At 35.3% G+C, this 22963-nt stretch overlaps 2 protein-coding genes across 2 annotated transcripts in view; one reads left to right on the top strand and one right to left on the bottom strand.

Moving 5' to 3' along the window:
• The window catches only part of LOC140056248 (RNA cytosine C(5)-methyltransferase NSUN2-like), a 41581-nt gene extending 19341 nt beyond the window's left edge, over nt 1-22240 (bottom strand). Inside the window, exons 1-12 of the mRNA XM_072101552.1 lie at nt 22066-22240; nt 18266-18331; nt 17827-17921; nt 16050-16154; nt 15841-15946; nt 14832-14988; nt 13656-13851; nt 12853-12927; nt 12276-12406; nt 8908-8981; nt 1148-1263; nt 233-336 (exon numbers count right to left, since the gene is read on the bottom strand). Of these exons, the coding sequence (XP_071957653.1) occupies nt 233-336; nt 1148-1263; nt 8908-8981; nt 12276-12406; nt 12853-12927; nt 13656-13851; nt 14832-14988; nt 15841-15946; nt 16050-16154; nt 17827-17921; nt 18266-18331; nt 22066-22116 (1276 nt within the window). The 5' untranslated portion in view covers nt 22117-22240. The remainder of the gene's footprint in view (nt 1-232; nt 337-1147; nt 1264-8907; nt 8982-12275; nt 12407-12852; nt 12928-13655; nt 13852-14831; nt 14989-15840; nt 15947-16049; nt 16155-17826; nt 17922-18265; nt 18332-22065) is intronic.
• LOC140057082 (enoyl-CoA delta isomerase 2-like) overlaps nt 1-22963 on the top strand; it is a 442575-nt gene that overhangs the window by 264146 nt on the left and 155466 nt on the right. The window lies entirely within an intron of this gene.

Raw genomic sequence — 22963 nt, 5'->3', positions numbered from 1 at the left:
TTGCTACACAAATTTCAATAAACAATAATGTTTGAGGTGTGTGGCATCATGGTAATGCTGCAGACACCACCACATGCACAGATATATATTTATCTTTGCAATGTTTCACAGAGCTATACTTCCATGTTTTGATAGTTTGTATCACCTGATGGGTTTATCACTAGGTTATATTCATTTGTGTTCTTTTAACATTTTAGAAATATATATGTGAAAAAAATGCCTTTCTATGTACCTTTTTTAGCCCTTCCTAACTTGGACCATGGAAGGTGGTCAGTCTTTTCTATTACAGCAACGAAAAAACCTCCAGAATCCTCATGATGTGGTAGCATTCGGATACTGTGTAGAACAAAAATAATGCACTTACAGAAAATAAATTAACTTAACGTTTTGCATACAAAAAATAGTGAAATCATCTTTGTTTACAATTTTTAGACTTAACGTCATTGCAGTTCAGTAATAATTAATCTGTGATACATACAGCACATATCAATTGAACGATCACAATGTGCACATTATTATACTACACATAGGTACATTTTTTTATTTACGATATTACCAGTTAATTCACAATTACCTATAGAGTTACCCAGTATAAAGAGCAATTTGCTAAAATTTCTTAAAGCTCCATTCCCTACAATTTTTAAGATTTGTAAATATAATGCATATTATATTACTTTAAAAACATTAGACAACATCTTAAATGTATGTTTTATGGTTAATTACAAAAAAAAGAGAAAAACAATACAGTCCCTAAGTAGCTTAGCAAGGCTTAGTTTTGTAGGTAATGTATGAACATTTGTAGGCTATATTTAGGCTTAGCTTGGCGTTATCTAGTTGCTGTATTAATTGTCTTTTCCTTTTTAGCAGAATAATACAAATACAAATTGGGAAGGACCCGGTTCTTCCATTTGTTTCACCTTCACAATCGATCAAAAGTGGGCGCATCACAGAAAAAAATGAATATATCAGTCCGCGCGCGATACATTCTACGATTTATAGCAGGTTGCTAAAATCACTACAAATAACTTATATTTCACATTTTTACCGTTTAAATAAATGAAGAAAAGTATTACAATAGGCCAATATAGTACTTAAATTTAATTAAAATGCAGTTTGGGAATGGGTATTTTGATACCATATACCATACCATCTTTGAAGATTCAGTTTATCAACATTCTCAGGAGGCCACATAGTAGTACGATAACGAGTCTCATTTTCAGGCACCTCATTAAGTGTATGTATTTCCTTCCCATCAACAAGAACCTACAATTAAATACAGTACATGTAACAATTAAATTGATTTTCCTGGTGTATAATAAATAAACTTATTACTCGTTAACACATGTAACATGTATGATGACGTATGTGGACAAAATTGGATGTATGTTTCCTATGACATGATATATAAACTGTGAGCACTCACTAGAGGGTACGTGTGTGAAGAAAGCATGCTATTTATACGTATATATTCATTTTTTGGTAGCTGCTGAACTATGACAAAAGAGATGAAAATCCAATTACTGATAGCCATGACCAGCCAAGGGCCACATTGTAAATTAGTGAAAATAAACATTGTGTTGTCACATTATTACAAAACATCACCTCACTGAACTGGACCAACTTCCTAACATCACCTCACTGAACTGGACCAACTTCCTAACATCACCTCACTCAACTGGACCAAGTTCCTAATATCGCCTCACTGAACTGGACCAAGTTCCTAATATCACCTCACTGAACTGGACCAACTTCCTAACATCACCTCACTGAACTGGACCAACTTTCTAACATCACCTCACTGAACTGGACCAACTTCCTAACATCACCTCACTGTACTGGACCAACTTCCTAATATCACCTCACTGAACTGGACCAACTTCCTAATATCACCTCACTGAACTGGACCAACTTCCTATTATCACCTCACTGAACTGGACCAACTTCCTATTATCACCTCACTGAACTGGACCAACTTCCTAACATCACCTCACTGAACTGGACCAACTTCCTAATATCACCTTCACTGAACTGGACCAACTTCCTAACATCACCTTCACTGGACTAACTTCCTAATATCACCTCACTGAACTGGACCAACTTCCTAACATCACCTCACTGAACTGGACCAACTTCCTAACATCACCTCACTGAACTGGACCAACTTCCTAACATCACCTCACTGAACTGGACTAACTTCCTAATATCACCTCACTGAACTGGACCAACTTCATAATATCACCTCACTGAACTGGACCAACTTCCTAACATCACCTCACTGAACTGGACCAACTTCCTAATATCACCTCACTGAACTGTACCAACTTCCTAATACCATCTCACTGAACTAGACAACTTCCTAATATCACCTCACTGAACTGGACCAAGTTCTTAGTATCACCTCACTGAACTGGACCAACTTCCTAACATCACCTCACTGAACTGGACCAACTTTCTAACATCACCTCACTGAACTGGACCAACTTCCTAACATCACCTCACTGAACTGGACCAACTTCCTAACATCACCTCACTGAACTGGACCAACTTCTATCAATATTTTCCAGCCAATTTGTACAAGATCACACATGAAATCATGTCAACCACTGGGCTGCAACTGCTCAAAATATGGTATAAACTACGGTATTTTATACCGTATTTTTAGTATACTAATAATACTTGTTGGGTGGTCGTGTTGAAATTCATCCTTTCTACCCAAATTGCCATTCATTTATTTGGTCGATAATTAAAAGTCGCAATAAAGGAAGTTTTACGCCTCACTTTCAACAGCTTAGCCCTAGTGATAGGGATGTTGCACAGAAAACATCGTAATGGGGACAAGTAATTGAATTATTCAATGTATGTATTTTGATTATTTAGCGGTGTTGGTATTGTAGTTCGTAAGACCATATTTAAAAGTACTTTTTACGAATATCAAATTATTTATTATAACATATTGAGTATATTGATTTTAATTAAGTTTGCTGGGAAAATAAATGAAATGGAAACAATATGCATTTTTAATAGCAATCGCTAGGCATTCTGTGCCTACTACATCAGATGTAACTTTATTTAGGGTTAGAGTGTTTATTTTTTATTTTAAAATTCTCATGATGACAATTATATTTGGCTACAGAATTACATGGTGTTTGTATTTATTTGGTCTGTGTACATGTTGACAATTTCAAATTATTTATGCCAAATTTCCTGTATAGGAGAGCCATCTTAAGAGCGTACGTACATTTACGCAAGGACGTAGGTTTTTATAAGACAAAAAGTTATATTCACATGTATTTAATTCGTATTAAGGACAAATTTCAGTGAATTGCTCGTAACTGTTTTAACATGGGTTCATCCTCCATACTAAATTGTACTAAGTTGAATTAGATAAATATTTATTGACAATTACAGCAAATTTAGGTTAACAGGCGAGGATTTAGGCGGGGGATAAACAGGCTTTAGCCTCCCCTAAAATTTATCTTTTTAAAATAAAATTAAATGACTATTTTTATTTGTCTGCAACCCGATGGATCGTTTATCATTCAGGCCCCCGGGCCTAGTTTAGTGAAGTTATCTTAAACGGTCGCTGAATATTAAATGAACGTGTGATCAACATGGAGTAGAGCGCTCTCAACGTTTGAATACCACAAAACTTTATTCACAAAAAAAGTATATCGCGAACATGGAGACGACGAGAGAAGATCGTCAGAGAGGAGGAGGAGGTGGTGACGCGCAGTTTTATTATATGGAAGGTGAAATTAATTGCACGTTTCGATATTTTCTTTGGTCTCTTTGGTTGCTTTACTCGTGGTTATTAGTGGCCTTTCTTCATACCCTCTTCATCGTGATACGAGTCTTGATAGCAGCTATAATCATGGCACTCCTCCTTCTGAAGGAAAGACACAGATATTTTGTAAATATTCAGAATCGGTTGATTGAAAAATCCAAACTGGGCTGCTGGAAAAAGTGTTGAACTCGAGGTTAAAGAGGAGCAGAACAATAATTCATACAAGCTTCCAGCTCCATGTGTTTGGTGTGCAGCAGCTGAACGAGGACGGGGTAGGTTTTTCCGATCAAGCCGGGCGTGCATCTCTCTCTCTCCCCTCCTCATTCCTTGGTTTTACGGTAAATTATGATAAAAAGAGAGAAACAATGCACTACCTAAGTAGCTCGTGGTGAATGTCCTCTCGTGGACGGCCTTTAGGCCTAGCCTAGCTAGGCTTACTGTAGTTTTGTAGGCCTAATTATTTGTTCGGGGGAAAATATCTATATGATGTATCTCATTGGGAATGGCCATGGTGTTTTTTTCAGAGCAATAAACAATATCTACAAATTTCATTGTACTCGTCATTGTCTTATTTATTCAGAGTTTTGTGATCCTCTTGACAAAAAATACATGCGGTCTTATCTAGGCATTACAGTATGTTAGTTTACATATTTTGTATAGCTGCATTCACTAAAGCTGTTCTTTTTGTGTGTGAGATTCTGATGGTCATCGATAAAAAAACAATCCCTAAATAAGCCTTGAAAACGTCAGATAGCAAAATTTAAACAATTAAAGCGATTTTAGCTTAAACAATTTGCACCGAATAGAGGTGCTTTTCACAAACTATTTTTCATTATAAATAAATTGCTAAGCTCATTTCCTCCTCATCTTCGGCGTCTTGCTCTCTTTACCCCATTCCCACTCCACTTCTGAAGACTTGTAAAGAGGCTTTTGCCACCATACTTTCTTCCCTTATTAATTTGTCCTTGTCCACTGGTTTTTTTCCCAACCAGCTAAAATCGGCTGGTGTCATTCCCATCTTGAAAAAACCATCACTTGACCCGGAAAAATTCCAAAATTTTAGACCTATCTCAAATTTACCTTTCCATGCCAAATTAATTGAGAAAGTTGTCTCCACACAGTTAATGTCATACCTTATTAATTTTAATTTGTTAGACCCATTCCAATCGGCATATAAAGAGGGTCACGGTACTGAAACAGCTCTTCTCATGATACTAAATGACGTAACAGTTGCTATGGACAGTAAGCAAGCAGTTGCACTTGTAATGCTTGACCTATCTGCTGCCTTCGATACAGTTGACCACCAAATACTTCTTGATCGTCTTCATTCTTATTTTGGCATTTCTGGCTTTGTTTTGAACTGGTTTATTTCATATCTTCAAAACCGTACACAATTCATTGAAATAAATGGTGTTAGATCGTCGCCTAAATATATGGAATGCGGAGTCCCTCAAGGACCCGATTCTTTTCTCTTTATACATATCTCCTTTATCCCAAATTATCAAACGTCACAACATCTCTTATCATTTCTACGCTGATGATATTCAGTTGTATATTCCTTTTGATCCACATAATCTACTTATTGTTATTGACGCCTTGAGAATTGCCTTAAAGACATCCATACCTGGCTTTCAACCAATCTCCTCAAATTAAATGATAATAAATCTGAATACATCATTTTCTGTACTAATCATATTCGTACCAAAATAGCACCCCATTTTATTACTATTGGCTCATCACTCATACATCCGTCTCAATTAGTTACTAATCTTGGTATAAAACTTGACGAATCCCTAAACATGCAAGCACACATCAGTTATATTACTAAATCAGTAAACTTTTATCTTCGCAATATTGCACACATTCGACGTTTTCTTTCGATACGCTCCACATCCTCTACAGTGGTGGCGCCAGCGGGGGGCTACGGGGGCTCTAGCCCCCTCGTCGGGGAGCCTAGCCCCCCCCGTCGGGGAACACGGGTACTTTTTGTCGGGGAATATAATATACAGTAAAAAACGTTCGCGTTCACTTCATATAGCTTGTTCAGCGCCTAGAAAACCACGACGTTCCATTGACCTTGAGAGTACGTCAGAGGGCTATTATGCACTTTTATGCATTCATTTATTGCCAGCGATCTAACTTACTACTAAACATTAGCTAGCGCACTTGTCTGGCGGTATCCCTTTGTACGAATCGTTCAACGTTGGGTCGAGACGCGTGATATCAAGTTCCATCCAGGGACCAAAATGTGTAATGTAGTTATTTTCCAGGCAAAGTTTACCGACGGTTACCGAAGGGAACACGGGTACTTTTTGTCGGGGAATACAGTAAAAAGCGTTCGCGTTTACTTCGTAGCTAGCTTCAGCGCCTAGAAAACCGCGACGTTTCATTGACCGTGAGAGTACGTCAGAGTGATATTATGCACTTTATATGCATTCATTATTGCCAGCGATCTAACTTACTACTAAACAATAGCTAGGTTCGCACTTGTCTGGCGGTATCCCTTTGTACGAATCGTTCAACGTTGGGTCGAGACGCGTGATATCATGTTCCATCCAGGGACCAAAATGTGTACTGTAGTTATTTTCCAGGCGAAGTTTACCGACGGTTACCGAAGGGAACACGGGTACTTTTTGTCGGGGAATATAATATACAGTAAAAAGCGTTCGCGTTTACTTCGTAGCTAGCTTCAGCGCCTAGAAAACCGCGACGTTTCATTGACCGTGAGAGTACGTCAGAGTGATATTATGCACTTTATATGCATTCATTATTGCCAGCGATCTAACTTACTACTAAACAATAGCTAGGTTCGCACTTGTCTGGCGGTATCCCTTTGTACGAATCGTTCAACGTTGGGTCGAGACGCGTGATATCATGTTCCATCCAGGGACCAAAATGTGTACTGTAGTTATTTTCCAGCCGAAGTTTACTGACGGTTACATCGTGTACTGCGTCGACGTACGCTACACTACAGCAAAAACAAATTATGTTAATTGTTCGTATGTTCACCAATTTTTTAATTTACAAGTAACCTTCTGTACCATGGGGCACCTAAAATAAATTTTTCATCCATTACTAAACAAAAAAACATGCCATTTTCGCTTAGCCAACATCTTATTATAGCTAAGTTATTACATTTTCAATGTCTTGTAATGTCATGAATTTCTCACCACTCGGAAGTCCAGATGGTACGCACGCATACACTTGGGAGGAATAAACTTATTTCCCCGACTGAAAAAGGTCTACGCTTGCGTTTTTTAAGCCTCTAGGCCTGATGTTTCCGAAGTATAAAATGCAATTTTTTGAAGACCTGCAGCTCTAGTTTTAAACAGTTTCTTAGCTCAGCCCCAACAATAAAGCTGGTCATATTTCGAAGTACAAGAAGTGCATTTTCCGGGACCTAACATCTCTATTTTTCAAACATTTCTTAGCTCAGTCACAACCTTGATAGGGACTTATATATTTTGTTTCATGTTTTGAAGTATAATAAGTCCAATTTCCGGGACCTCCAACTCTATTTTTCTAAATTTTCTTTGAACTTTTATTTTTTAAATTGAAAAATATGGATTGAAACAGTCATCGCGCATCGTTTTTTTGCACGCAGTATTTTATTTATGCATTATAAAAAAATAGAAAAAATGGCTACCCTAAATCTGATTAAAATGACCTCAAATGACGCTAGAACGCGTTGCTTCAAGGGGGCTTCGCCCCCTGGACCCCCACCGGGGGCCCTTGGCGGGGAATGTAGCCCCCGCGACGGGAAGATCCTGGCGCCACCCCTGATCCTCTATCATTCATGGTTTTATCTCCTCTCGTCTTGATTATTGCAATTCTCTGTTATATGCCCTTCCGAATTTTCAAATTAATCGTCTTCAACGACTACAGAACTCGGCTGCTCGTATCATTACGTTCACTAACCGTCGCTCTCACATTTCACCTGTTACTGGCTCCCCATTGACAATCGAATCAAATTTAAAATCTTGCTCCTTACTTTTAAAGCACTTCTTTTCAACCAACCTGCTTACATCCGTCAATTAATCACCTTCTATGTTCCTGGACGGACTCTTAGATCATCTGATGATTTTTTACTATCTGTTCCACGCATAGCCACTAAAACCTTTGGTCATAGATCGTTTTCTTTTGCTGCACCCACACTCTGGAATTCACTCCACCCACACTCTGGAATTCACTCCCCCCCCCCCCACAAATTAAACACTGCTCTTCTGTTGCCTTATATAAAAAATTGCTCAAAACTCATTTTTTCGACTACTAACATGCCCAGCGCCTTTGATTTTGTACCTCGGTCTTTGAATTGACGCTTTATAAATTTTGATATAATAATAATAATAAATACAGTCAACTCTCCACAAACCAGACTTTTTATGTATTCTTAATGTATTGTAATTTATTATAAAAACCGGGATACCCAATTCCAGAAAAATGATGATGTCCAAAACACGGAAAGTAACTTCTGAAAACCGGACTGGGTAGTTAAAAAGCTCCAAATATTACGAAACACTGCAATATTAACTTTAACATCGTCACTGATTCAGGATTCAATAAATTCAATAACATACAATAGCTTGTTGCCATGGAGCGTTACACTGTGAATTACAAGTCAGTGATAACGGGAAGTGATTGGTCCGGCAATTCGAGCATTTTCAGTGAGAATATGATGTCTGTAAAAAGTTGTTTTCGGGAAACCAGATTTCTGCAGTGCAAGCTCGAACATGGCGATGGTATTTTTGGCATTTGCTACCACAAACTAGGCCTACGTACGACGTAGAATAATGGACACCTTACAACTTATTATATGATTTAATGGACAAAGGATTCGTCAAGTACGCTATACATTTAAAAAAAAATTGTACCTAAGAACTGTCGTAAGCTTTTTTATTTAAATTCAAACATTATTTTAGCAAACAATCCTCATGGCGCCACACTTCTCGATATCACTGATGAATTTTATCATTGTTTTGAGCAAGGAGGCACAGGCTGAGCATTTTTGGTTGGTTGCAAATTATTTTAATGTTTCAATTACATCTGAGAATTAGGCTGAGAAAGTCTGAGTGGAGCTCCATTTTAATAACATGTAGCCTCCACTAAACTGATTATATATTTACCTTCCATGAACTAATCCCTGGCATTCTTCGTAATTCTGGAAGCATTGCCGATGTTTCCACTAGTTCAATACTTCCTGCATGTCAAAAAGTAGTATACATGAAAATAAAAATTAGGCCCAATAAGAAATCTTTTATATTATAGTCACAGCTAGTTGACAGTGTCTTTGGTCTTAGTTCTTATTAACAAATTAAATTTGTCCATTATTCTTAACATAAATAATAAACTGTACTAGACTTGAACTCGTTAGTTAGTTATCCTCACTACGCGCACAGAAAAAAAATGTATATGCGATTATGATCTGAAGATCAAGAACATTGTTGTCAGTGTGATCTCTATTTTGTGTCAAAGTGTATAGGCCTAGTATAAACTATACATTGTGTAGCATAGGTGAAAATATGGGACCCACTTTTAATTCTAATTTTTAACATGACGGCATCAAAATAAAATACGAAGATACCAATTTTGGATGAAAATTGTCTGAGCAAAACAACATATTAACATGTTGAAGAAATTTGGATACGTAGAATATAGATGAGCAACTCTTTTAAATGTGATGAAATATTTAAAAAAAGACATAATTTTGACAAATTTTTAAACTTTTTCATAAAAAAACGTGCACAAATTGTCTAATTCGACATGCTCGTATGACGTGATTTTAAGTCGAAATTGTTACAAATTTTGTAAAATTACTAGATAAAGGCAAAAAAATTGCTATCTTGTGCAGTCAAGGTAGTAAAAATAATTGGTATACCTAGACAAAATTAGAACAGAATTTATTTTTGTGGTAAATATCTCCAAAGACCTATCAGAACAACATATCAAAAATGGAGAAAAAATGTAGTTGAAGAAATTAGGTTAATGTCCATAAAACCAAAATGGCCACTATACGGTATTTTTCTATTATCAGGTATAGTCTAGGCAATATAGAATGTAAAGTCAAACAAATTGCAAACAAATCTTTATTTTCCAAATTGAACACACATGATGTGGAGATGAAATTTCACAAATCACACGTCGGTCACACCTTGGGAACATATGTAAATTACCTGAAATATGCAAATTAAAGGTGGATTCTGGGTTTAAAATTGCTTTTAAATATCGTTTATTTATTAAATAAAAAATATTATAACAATATAGACATGTCAGAATGAAGAAGTAATAACGAGAGATTAAAAAAATTAAATTTCATATACATTTTAGGGTAAATTCATGGAAAGTCTGTTTTTCAGCAGCTTAGGGAAGCTCATTAATATTCATGAGATATTCACAAAATCACGTCATCAGTGGATTCCAAACTCGCGACGTCAAGCTTGTACGTTGTGTTCTCTCTCCCCTGTCAAACGACGACCACCCGATCATTGTGAAATACATTTTTTGTAGATTTTCTAAGCTGGGCCTAAAGTGTAGCATATATTTATTTGACATTTAATGAAATACAAAATTTAGTACAGATTACGGAGTCATAAATTATACTATTTTTATACCTTGAATAGTACAGATCGTATATCGGCTTCACGTACTAGGCTAGGCCTAGCCTAAATCATTTTATTCATGGGTGAGAGCCATTTCTGACTAGGGATTCCATGCCACGATGGCTACGTTAAAACATTGGGGCCATCGAATCATGGGCCTAGCTAGCCTACTACTAAACGATTGGCCCATAAATAACAAAACTCAGTGGATTCCAAACCCATCCTATCAACCAAACTCCTAAACAATCTAAACCTAAAACGTTCTACAAAATCGGCTGTAAATATTGAGGCAAAACAAGGTCCGATCGCCGTCCGCACGTATGGTGTCCCGATCGTCTAATTAATAAGTAGGCCTAAAATAGGCCTAGTTTACTCTCCAAAAAAGCGGATACTGCATCAAGCAAGTAGACCGGTAGTAGGAAGGAGACCTCCTAGCCGATCCGGCCCAGTTAAAAATTGAGCTAGCTAGTGTAGTAGACCCTATGCGAATGGATACTACCAGGCCTTTTACTATAGGCTACACTTGTTAAAATTAGCAATACTTATGTTTATACAAATATACCAACTCCCTCATTCGAGCTATATTATCTATACCATTCCGGTAGGTCGAGTCGAACTTCAATCAAATACTGTACATCGTTCATGTTGTGATTATAGACGGGGTATACTCGACCCGACCAGTTTGGTATTGTATACTGTATCTGCTTATCACGTGACGATGCCAGGCATGGGGCAGAGAGAGCACGTGTATCGTCGTCTCGCTCAGCAGGAATGTATACGTTACGCTTCATTGATTTTGAAGGCTTTCCCTAAGTCAGTGCGAAAATCGGCAAACGTAAAGTGCAAACCTATCTAATTTTTCACTGTTTTGATGAATTTTCATAGAAAATTGACTTTATAAATGGGAAGATCGACTAAAATTACATCAGATAAGTATAATTTTACAAAAGTAATTGATATGGTTAATGATAACGAGTCGTCGGAAGATTGACCATTTCACGAATTTCCTATTCTGTAACCACAGTGTGATTTTGCCGTAGCTGCACTTGTAATCTGGCCTCATTTCACAGCCTTCGTTCTGCTTCACTGGGCGCTTATATAAATTGAAACTTTTACCGTTTAAGAGACAAACAAATATATTTTACATTTTTTACTATTCATTTTAAACCCGGAACCACCCTTTAAGGGTAAAAATATAGGGTACTATAGAACGCCAACTGCTAGTTAAGTTAATTTTTTTTCTAAATTGTTCGGATTATATATGTTTATATTCCTTCTTATGGAGAAACAAACAAAAATACACACACGATCGACCACACATCTTGCCATTCTGGTGAAGCCAGTTAGCTGAAATATGCAAATTAAGGGTAAAATTATAGGGCACCTGGTTCTATAGCATCTCATTTACAGGGCCTCGTATACATACAGGAAGATTGAGATGGCCAGTGTGTGGTCGAACCAAGATCATGCCCAGAATCAAAGAAGAAGCTGTTTTGGGCTTACTTATAGTGACAACGCATTAATTCCCCCACTCCAGTGGTAGTTTGGATAACAATGTCTACACAAATGTGTCAACTTAAATCCAAAAGAATAGGAATATGTTCTAGCTAAGAATCAACTTGAACCCCTCCCAGCAGATTTACCAAAATTGCAAAACTGACTGAAGTACAAGGAACTTTGTAACGGTTGTATATTTTCTCTTATAATCTAGATATTACAAAGAGCATAAAAATTCAATTATTTCTGTGATTTCCATTTCTCTATATCATTTTCAGCCTCACACACTTAAAGTGAACCTAAATCAATACCACAACATTATTACATAAAATTAAAAAAACATTGGATAGATTGTAGGCCTATATTGGATATGTACGAATAATAAGATTTAAATCTACCTTGAGATTTGTGAAGGATAGCTGCTACAACTGCTTCATTTTCAATAGGATTAAATGAACAAGTGGAGTATATAAGGCGACCTCCAACTTTCAAAAGTTCCACTCCTCTCAACAAAATTCTGTACTGTAAACTAAATGATCAAAAGATAAATATACATAGAAATCAACAACATAAAATTACTCTCTCTTAATGCACCCACTATATAAAATTATATAAAATATAGTATTAATTTTAGAACAAGATTAGCGCAAATACAAAATGCATGTATGTTAAAATATGTGACTGTCGCTAAGTGCGGATAACATATTAGTTATTTAAAGTTCTTAATCTAGGCTCATGCTAGCCGTTCGGCTGCATGGTGGAATAAGTCTATAAATTCTATAAATAATAAACACCCCCATAATTAATGGACAAATTTATTGATCTCTACAAAGAATGGATTGACCAAGGAACACATACACATACAACATAACAAAGTCACAAAGTATGTACATACAACATCATGATTAGAATGTTTTTTTAAATAGGAACCTTCATAGGTAAGTTTAAGGACCATGGTCTTAATACTCGTCTTACCTATGAAGGTTCAATGCACTACCAAGATTCCATTTCTTCCAAATCATGTAGTTTTTGCGTAATGTTCCATCTCCACTACATATAAAAGAAAAAAACAAATAATATTATGCACAATTTATACTGTACTAAAGTTTGTTACATTGACTAGGCAATGAGCACGATGATAATTCTTTGCTGGGATAAAGTGCCATGCATATGATCAGGGTTAGGCCTGGCCTAATCTTTTTCACCCCTATCCATTGATCTTTTTCACCCCTATCCATTGATCTTTTTCACCCCTATCCATTGATCTTTTTCACCCCTATCCATTCATCTTTTTTACCCCTATCCATTCATCTTTTTCACCCCTATCCATTCATCTTTTTCACCCCTATCCATTCATCTTTTTCACCCCTATCCATTCATCTTTTTCACCCCTATCCATTCATCTTTTTCACCCCTATCCATTGATCTTTATGCTGAAAATCACAGTCACTTACCTCTACAAATATAAGAATATAGCTGCATTTTCCTAGAATGTCCCTAAGTTGTTACTTTAATACTTTGAACATGTGTGCATTTTAATTCTTTTTTTGGTCTTTTCATGTTATCCAAGTGATTAAAAGTAAATTAAAATATTTAAGTATTAAGCAGAAGTCCAAGAGCTTGTTTAGAGAGCACCCATTGCCACCTCTCTACAAACTAAGTACACCACATTTTTTTAGCTTGGTGTATTAAGTTTGTAGAGAGGTAGCAATGAGACACTATCAAAACCTCTTTTTACACTTGGATCTTCGCTTTATTTAATGTCTCTGCTCACATACCTGCAAGGTACATCACATAGAATTCGATCAAATTGTAATGGATATTTGTTTCCTTCTTTGCCTGTAAGCATTAACGTAGGCATGAGACTAGCATCCTGATTGACAATCATAAAACATGGACTATTAAGACGCTTGGCTTGGTGAACCATGATGTAACATCGTTTGTTGTCAGAGTCATTGGCCATGACAAATCCCTCTGTAATTAATTTATACAAAGATTAAATAGATAATTCATTTAATTGCTGTACTCTCCCCATAACAAATTTGGGATCGCACCGAGATGTCACAGGATCCCGTAGGGATGCCCAAATCACACCGGGATCGGGTGGGAATCGGCCATCTCGCCGGGACTGGGAAAAGATTGCAAATTTGGGATATCACATGATCCAGGTGAGAATCGTCCATCCAGCCGGGATCAGGAAAATATCACACATTCTGAATGAACTTGACTTGTTCGGGATAAGGTCAATACTTATCATATCCTGTAAGTTTACCCTGAGGCCACCAAATCAAAAGAGGTAAAACATATAAATTCAGATAAAAACTAGAATTTAATTTGTTACGCATTAAAGGTGATCATTTTCATAACTTTATTGACATTAAATTTTTTTAAACATGCACATACGTTAAAATCATATCGCAAAATGTTGATGTATGCCATCCTATGACCAGATGCAATTGTGCCTATTAATATACTGTATACAGTATACGTTATAGTTCACTGTATATATAGGTGAAATTACTGGACCCACATCATGTTCAAATTTTTTGTATGAAGAATAAATATAATATATGATTTAGAAGAAAATTTGACATGTAGAAGTGCAGTGCGTATAGTGAATTTTATTGATATTTTATGACGAGTTATGGAAATATGATTGATAATGTGATTTCACAAAATGGCGTATAATTGACATCACGGTTGTGTGATCACACTGAAAAGATTATTAGGATTAGGTTTTTGTTTGAAAGATATTGTGAAATTTTTGTCATCATTGACATTCAACTTTTTGAGATAATTGTTACACAAAATAGTGTACAGAAAGAAGAATAATAATAATAATAATAAAGATTTCATAAAATAAAAATAGGTGATCATTTAGAATAAAATGATCACCTATTTTTATTGTATGAAACCTTATTGAAAATGTAAAAATAATGTCTCTACTGGTATACCTGGCCAACCTTCAGTCTGTTCTGCATGGAGCATCTCAATCAGTTGAGCTGTCTTTGAACCAGGGGCTGCACACATATCAAGTACTCTGTGATGAGGTTTGACATCCATTAATAATGGTGGAATCATGCTGACCAACTCCTGGCGACTTATGTTACCCTAATGAACAAAAAATTAATTGTGTATTTTTTGACCAAATTGTAGGATAGAATAGAAGGAAAATAAAAAAAGAGCATAAATAATGAAAAAGGAAAGATGCATTAAACTGTATATGAAATTGAATAAAAGTCGTGGTTCATGTCAAAAAAAAGAGAAAAAAACACTGGTCACCATCACAGGTTTGGAAATTTTAAAGGATGGATTCTCCATACTTATCATTTAACGGGTGTGAGCTATCCATTATTTTCTTAACTTGGCTAATAACATCCCGCCTGTATATTACGTCAATAACATTGACATTTCTACCTATTACTTTACTTGCAGTTATTATTATATGGTCAAGTTTCTTGTTATTATTAGCATTAAGGCTAGTGTACCAGACAACACAATTGAAAGTTACAATACTTAAAGAATAACACTCTGGTAAAACAAAAAAAGTACATTATTATTCACTTTGAAAGAGTTCAGAGAAAGATTTTTTAACAATATTCAAAGTCTTAGCATTCCAGTTGAATTCACAATCTACGTTGTTCCTAAATATTTATGTTTTTTTACATGGCGCAAACACCTGTTTGGTCTGCTGCAACTCCCAGCTAGGCTCTCATTTGAGTTGTTTTGAACTTCATTCGGCAAGGGATGTATGTGTGAAGAAATTAATGCAATAGACTTTTATTTAAAAACTACAGAGTTACAGTAGATGCGAAAGAATGTTGAAGGTCCGCTGATCAGTGGTGTAATTTGTAGATCATGGTAAATGCATTTTAATGATGTATGACATGGCATGTCATCTTTTTAAATTAAATACAATAATCGCAAATATATCAGAGGTTCAAGCAAAGAAATTAAGCTTACGCTTTCTGTCTCCTCAACCAAAAATTTATGGAGGTTTTCAAGACCTGGAACTTTGCGGATATTGGTTCGGGTTAAACTCAACTGCCAAGCTAACTCATCTGGATACCTGAAACAAATAAATTTGAATATTAAAGCTTAAACTTTAAAGAGAAATAATATTTTTGTGTGGTTCGACATATACACTATGTTAGCTGAAAACTGTATATTACCAAGAAATTGGTTTTGGTTTGTCAATTTGAACTCCATCAATCGCATCGCCCAAGAGATCTGTGAACAAATGGCTCTTCAAAAACTTCAGTAGATGCTTTGCATGACTGTTAAAATTAAAACATGAAAATATTGTCAGTAATAACAAACTTAGCTCAACACTTACAACCCTAGCGGCGACTATAGTCAAAGAAAATATCTTTTTTTCATGTTGTTATATTCACTCTACAGTATATCAGGTCATTGAAGTATTTAAAAAATTTTAAAAAAATTAAAAAGATCAATTTAAAAGATTTTTTAATGAAATTTTACATAAGGGTTTTGTAATCAGCACTACAATGAAGAGGTGCTAAATATGTTTTTCACTGAAGATTATTGAAATGTATTACCTTGGCCTAGATAATCATGGTCGGCATGTCAGCTAAGTGTAGGAGGGAGCCGATGTGCGAGAAGGCATGGCTACAAATTTCCCTTTCAGTGACATTATATTTCAGCTATTGACAGGTAAACTATCTAGTTTTTTGCCTTTAATTTGCACATTCGGTTCGTTTCTTCTATAGTACATTTGTAAAGGACCAAAACCTTAATGTATAATCCACTTATTTCTGTTAAATAATTACATCTTTTTCTGTGACTACTTTTGCATATTCGCATTATTGTTTTTTTCGGCCATGCTGAGAATTGTTTGTTATTGTAGTAGATAAGGCATGACGTAAAATCTCTATCGCGATTGGTTCAAATTAATTATACATCATAAAATCAAGTCGCCACATGAAGATTCGTCGAATGGTGTCTAGAAAATAGTTCGTAATTTACATTAAAATTACTTCAAAACTGCAGGAAATCAGATGAGAAATTTTGTATTTGACAACCCAGTTATCAAAGCCTATTTTAACTTCATTGTGGTCAAAAAAGCAGAATAATCTTTTATCTTTATGGGTTATCCCAAAAAACAGAGTTATTCTTTTTACATTCACATGAACTATACAAATTATTTTCTTTATTAATTAAATTTAGAATAAACATGTTATGGTCACTAACCATACTATCTAAATTCATCTACAATTAATTTACTATTATTAAGAATACATTTAGAAGAGAGTATCTAATCAGTACTGTTGTACTGGTCTGTTTGCCTTTTATGTGCAATACAGTAGAACCTGTGTTTTACGTACGCTTAAAATGACCGATGATGTCATCATTTTCTTACATTGAGGGCGCAATTTAACAACAACAAAAAACTCTGCTGTGTGAGACAAGCTACATACGCGCATTTCCCCTACAGCAGCGACTGTTTTTATTGTTTATTTATACAATAACATTGAAATTTTATTTATAACACTTTATTTAAACACGCACAGGCTGTATATACTGTACTTTTCTAGTTAGGCCTCACATCTTGCTAGGCCTGCTGGCCTGGCCTACTGTAGATTTAGCTAGTGACCACCTGCATGCTGTACAGTAAAGTAGACAAACATGGCAGCCTTTTTAGCTACGATCTACGTATTTTCGGGTCAATTTAAGGTCAACCTGGATTTTACGAATCCCATGTTTTACGTATGCCTTTCGGTCCCATACCGTACGTAAAATGAAGGTTCTACTGTACGTTGTCTTGTGATGTTGTGGGCTAATCTTCGTGAGTTTGAGTTCCGGTAGATGACTTTTATTTATTTGACACTCGAAAATTACACAGTTCATTTACCAGGTTAGCAGTTTCAAAATGTGGAACTCAAACATGAAAACAATACATTTTCCGCTTGTATACAAAACAGACGTTACCTTCGAAATCCTGTAATTCGAAAAGTTGCAGGTAGGGGTTTCTGTAAGGTTGCAATGAATTGTTCCCACTCAGAAACTGGAACAATTTCCTGAGCCTGTAAGACAAAAAAGGTTCAGTATTGATGATATAATTAGAAGTTCTAACAATATATATGGTATTTATTTAACACCTAAATAAATTCCTGTCATTTGATGGATGATTGTGGGTCATATAGCTTGCAATAGTATGCACTATTTAATGATAGTTCGAAAAAACAACAGCCTTGCCATTTTCAGTTGCCTAGTTGCCAGCATCCTTTGTCATAATTAACACTATCAGTAGGTGTGTTTATAAAATTTTGGAAAATAAGCTAATACATAGCAAACGCCATTCATGTATGAATGATAAAAGGAATGTATGGGCACCATATTAACTATTTCATAATTTAACAAAGCTTACCTTATAATATTTTTCAAACTCTATGTTTTTCTTTTCAATGTCTGGATAATGTTCTTTTTGTTTACACTATAAACAGAAAAAATCATTGATAAAAATTTAAACTATCGAATGTGTTAGTCTAGGTTCTAGACAGAGTTTGACTTCTCTATTACTAAAAATATTGAAAATCGCTGAATATTTTTTTCAGCAGTTAGGTTATGACCTTAGTTGTAAAGGTCACGTTACCATGTTATGTTACGTAACATCTCCTCTCGAACTGACAAGAACGAACGAACCCAATTTATTATTATCTTGCCTTTTGTTATTATTTTTTGTGTCTACTCTTAGCTTCAAAATGAAGCACTGTATGGTATGACCATAACAAGTCACATAGATATAAAGACGTCAGTTATCATCGCATGCCGCTGAAAAAAAGTAATTGATGAAGAAGTGGCTTGAAGCCTTGAAACTTAAAAATCTGCTACAGAACAAAGATTCAAGGATCTGCAGTGCCCACTTTGCGGAGGATGCCTTCAAGCTATACGGAGCTGTAGAAAGACTATTCGCCCTGATGCTGTTCCTATGCTAAATTTTTTTGGGAAAAAAATAAAACTGATTGAAATTTAATCATCTTTACAGCAATTATAATTTTATAATTTGTAATCATATGTCTGGTTGACTGTATATGTTTTTACGCTCTAGCGAGCACAGTATATTCGTCGTCCTCCCCTAAACGTTGTTTCATAAAGTCTCTATTAATAAACAACCGACAGAAAAAAAAACGTGAACGCAACAGCAAAAAAAGCGTATCAGTGACGTTCCATAATACTGATTTTTATTGGGACCAAAATAAAACGCGATGATCGATTTTACCATATTGAACCAGTGTTCTCCCCATGCCTTTAAAGCGTCATGGTACCGTGACGCTTGGGTTCTCTACCGCTTTACGGTCGGCTGTGATGCTTAAGACCTTATCCCTGACGTAAACACATGTTTTGTTGCTGCCATGTCTTTCTTTCGATCTCTAGTATTAATTGGCTGTTGTCCGAATTGTCTATTTAATTCGGTAACTTTTATATTGTAAACAAAGTTTTTAGTTAAAATAATGACTGTTTTTCTTATGAAAATGTTATGTGTATTAAAAATAAATATCATAATGATAATCACACTCAATTAATAGACTCTTTACTCTTTTGTCGGTAACGTACACACATCATCAAAGATGCGTTTGATTTGCTAGGCACGTTTGATTTGCTAGATGCGATTGATTTGTTAGGCACGATTGATTTGCTAGGCGCAATTCATTTGCTACCTGCTTTTCGTACAGTATAATATAAGAAGGCTACGATCGTTCTGCTGTTTGATAGCGCGCGTCATTTCGTTTTTGAAGAGTAGGTCTTTTTTTTCCTTCGGGACTTCCTCGACGTTTGTAATGAACGCAAAAAATGTTTCTTATTGCGTATGTTTACCGGCGGAAAAGTAGGCTATGATCGTGTTGCTGTTTTTTTTTTTCATTTGGGACCTCCCCCTGACGTTTGTAATGAACGCAAAATATGTTTCTTATCGCTTATGTTTACCGGCGGAAAAGTAGTAGGCTACAATCGTTTTGCTTTTTTTTCTTTATTTGGGACCTCCCCCTGATGTTCGTAATGAACGCAAAAAATGTTTCTTATCGCGTATGTTTACCGGCGGAAAAAGTAGGCTGTTTGCGTGCGCGCTATAATATAAGTGTCGTTTCCGGCCAAACTAGGGTGTCATTCAACATGAATTTTACTTGCGAGAAAACCATTTCTGGCCATCTACTAGGGTGTCAATTACCAAAAATCGCTTCGTTAATGGTTAGGGCTGCGACTCATGGGAGTATGGTCGAAGCGGCCGCCAACCAAAGCGGCCGCCAGTTTAATATCGTCATTTGTATGGAACGCCATGTGCGCTTTAATCTTTGATTGTCGTTGTCAACGCCATGGCCTATGGCGAGTTGAGTTACAGTTAAATAAATATAAGCCAACTCATGTACTATCAAATCTTTATATTTCTATAATAATTAAGTTTGCCTGCCGATAAATAAATGTATATTTTATTTGTATTTACTATTAACTAATACATATATCGAAATATATCTTGCCGAACCTTTATATCTCGTTTACATACTATTGAATCCTTATACAGTATTGCAATTTACGTATACGGTATTGCCGAATCTTTATATCTCGTTTATATACTATTGAATCCTTATACAAACAGTATTGCAATAATAATAATTTACGTACGGTATTTCCGAATCTTTATATCTCATTTACATACTATCGAATTTTATACAGTATTGCAATAATAATTTACGTACGGTATTGCCGAATATTTATATCTCATTCATATTTAACTATCGAATTTTATACAGTATTGCAATAATAATTTACGTACGGTATTGCCGAATATTTATATCTCATTTACATTTAACTATCGAATTTTATACAGTATTGCATTAATAATTTACCTACGGTATTGCCGAATCTTGATATCTCATTTACAGACTTAATCGAATCTTTATACAGTATTGCATTAAATAATAATTTACGTACGGTATTGCCGAATATTTATATCTTGTTTACATACTATCGAATCTTTATACAGTATTGCAATAATAATTTACGTACGGTATTGCCGAATATTTATATCTCATTTACATACTGTACTATCGAATCTTGGTTTTTATTATTAGTATTAGGGTGTGTTATACATTTAAGTGTTATTCCATTGTAATACATTGTTTGTGTTTTCAATAAAGCAACATGGGACGCGCACCTAATGTGCAGCAGCACTATTGCTGGCCGTCAGTCGCGTTATTAGCAGAAATTCGCGTAATTAATTACCGTATCAAACAGACACTTTCATCTTATTTAAGTATTTAAAACTCATTTTCAATTGATCAATATTTAAATATCTGAAGTAATAAAATAGTGTAGGATATTAAATAAATTGCTGTCATCATGTTATTGTAATTAAATTATGATTGCGAACACTACAATAGTTACTTTATTAATTAATTAATATACAATAACAAATATTTTTAATTATTAATATATTTATATATTTTGATATACTTTATTGATTGGTTTATTTATATATAATTCTTAATAATTGGCTTATTATTATATTATATTAATATACAATATAAACACCACAATGTATTTTATAAACTTTATTAAACATATGTATATCATTTAGAACAGTTAAAATAAGTAATCATCGATTCGCCATTTCGTTTAAAAGAACGTACGCGTATCACATTCAATCTGTAAAAAAAAAGAGAATTACATAATAATGTAGATTGTTATTTACGTCCGAGGTAAAGAAAACCTGTCGAAACAATGACGATCAAAGATTACAAAACAACGACAATCAAAGCGCACACGGCGTTCCATACAGATTACCGTTATTGAACTAGCGGCCGCTTTAGTTGGCCGTAATCCGACTCATGTACTAGCCTACTACTACTAGGCCTACTACTAGGCCTAGTGTCAGAATCCAAAATCCAAACAGAAGCGTCACGCTTGATGTGAATCCTGGGGAGAACACTGTGTGAACACAAAGACTATCATTCCCTGAGCTAAAACAATCGGGCCCTACGAATAAGTAAATCGGGACCAACATGGTTCCAAACAAAATGAGACGATCGGGCCAACTCATGAGACGATCGGGACCACATTTTATGGGCCCGGTCTTTGACAACCTCATCAGTCACTGGCTGTCGCTTTCGGTTATAATACTAAATAGGCCTAGGATATTTAGTATTATAACTAGGCCTAGGCCTACATTCTTACCCAATTTCTTTGCCGTTTTGGTCCATTATGCTTTTTGCCTCGTTTTCCCATAACCTAGGCTATATAGACTAACCCCAGTGGTCGCACGGTACAGTCAGACGTGTTGGTTGAGGAGTCGAGAGTACGTGGTGGAAGAAAGACTACATGTGCTCAAAGAATATATGTCACAAGCAAGAATGAGTAATCCGCGATTTTTCCTGTAACAGTAATATTGTCCATGTGGTAGGGCGCCGCCATAAGTGAGGATGTATCTGGGATGTATACAACTTTTTGTGACGGTTTCACTAATCAAAGGCTGGACCACCGGTAGTATTTTCATGATAAAAAATGTTATTAACTACATGCCAACATCATGTTAAATGCTGTTTGGATATTTAATTGTTTGTTTTATGCAATTTATTTAGTAAAAACTGCCGTATAAACAGTTCGATTTATCAACCGGGCGCTACGATAGCGTGACCGGGCGTGTTGGTGTATATTTAAATTGTTTCTGGTAAAACAAATAAATGTGAATGAAATTTAACATTTTATCCTATTAATAACATGTATTTTATATTAATTTATATCATAAAAACAATACTTAATTTACCGGGCGTAGAGTAGTACGCGGCAATGGTAAAGAATAGGCCGTGTTGAGTAACGATTCGTTGATTTTTGGTGTTGCTGTGTTAGGCCTTTTTTGTGAACTAATTTAGCATGTTAGTAAATAATTGTCTGTAAAAGTGAATGTACACTAGTTTGTTAATAAATATGTATTATAAAATAGTTTACAATTGCAAAGTATATTATCATAATTCTATTTATACTCTAGTAGTAGCTAGATCAACTTTCGTATGCACTTTGAGGTCCAGAGAATTTGACTTCAGAAATTGGTTTAGGGTGGTCAAACAATCATTTT

Source organism: Antedon mediterranea, chromosome 8 (genome assembly GCF_964355755.1).
Source record: "Antedon mediterranea chromosome 8, ecAntMedi1.1, whole genome shotgun sequence".
NCBI classification, from domain to species: domain Eukaryota; kingdom Metazoa; phylum Echinodermata; class Crinoidea; order Comatulida; family Antedonidae; genus Antedon; species Antedon mediterranea.
The sequence above is the reverse complement of the archived record's forward strand: the minus strand, read 5'-3'. Positions and strand labels throughout refer to the sequence as shown.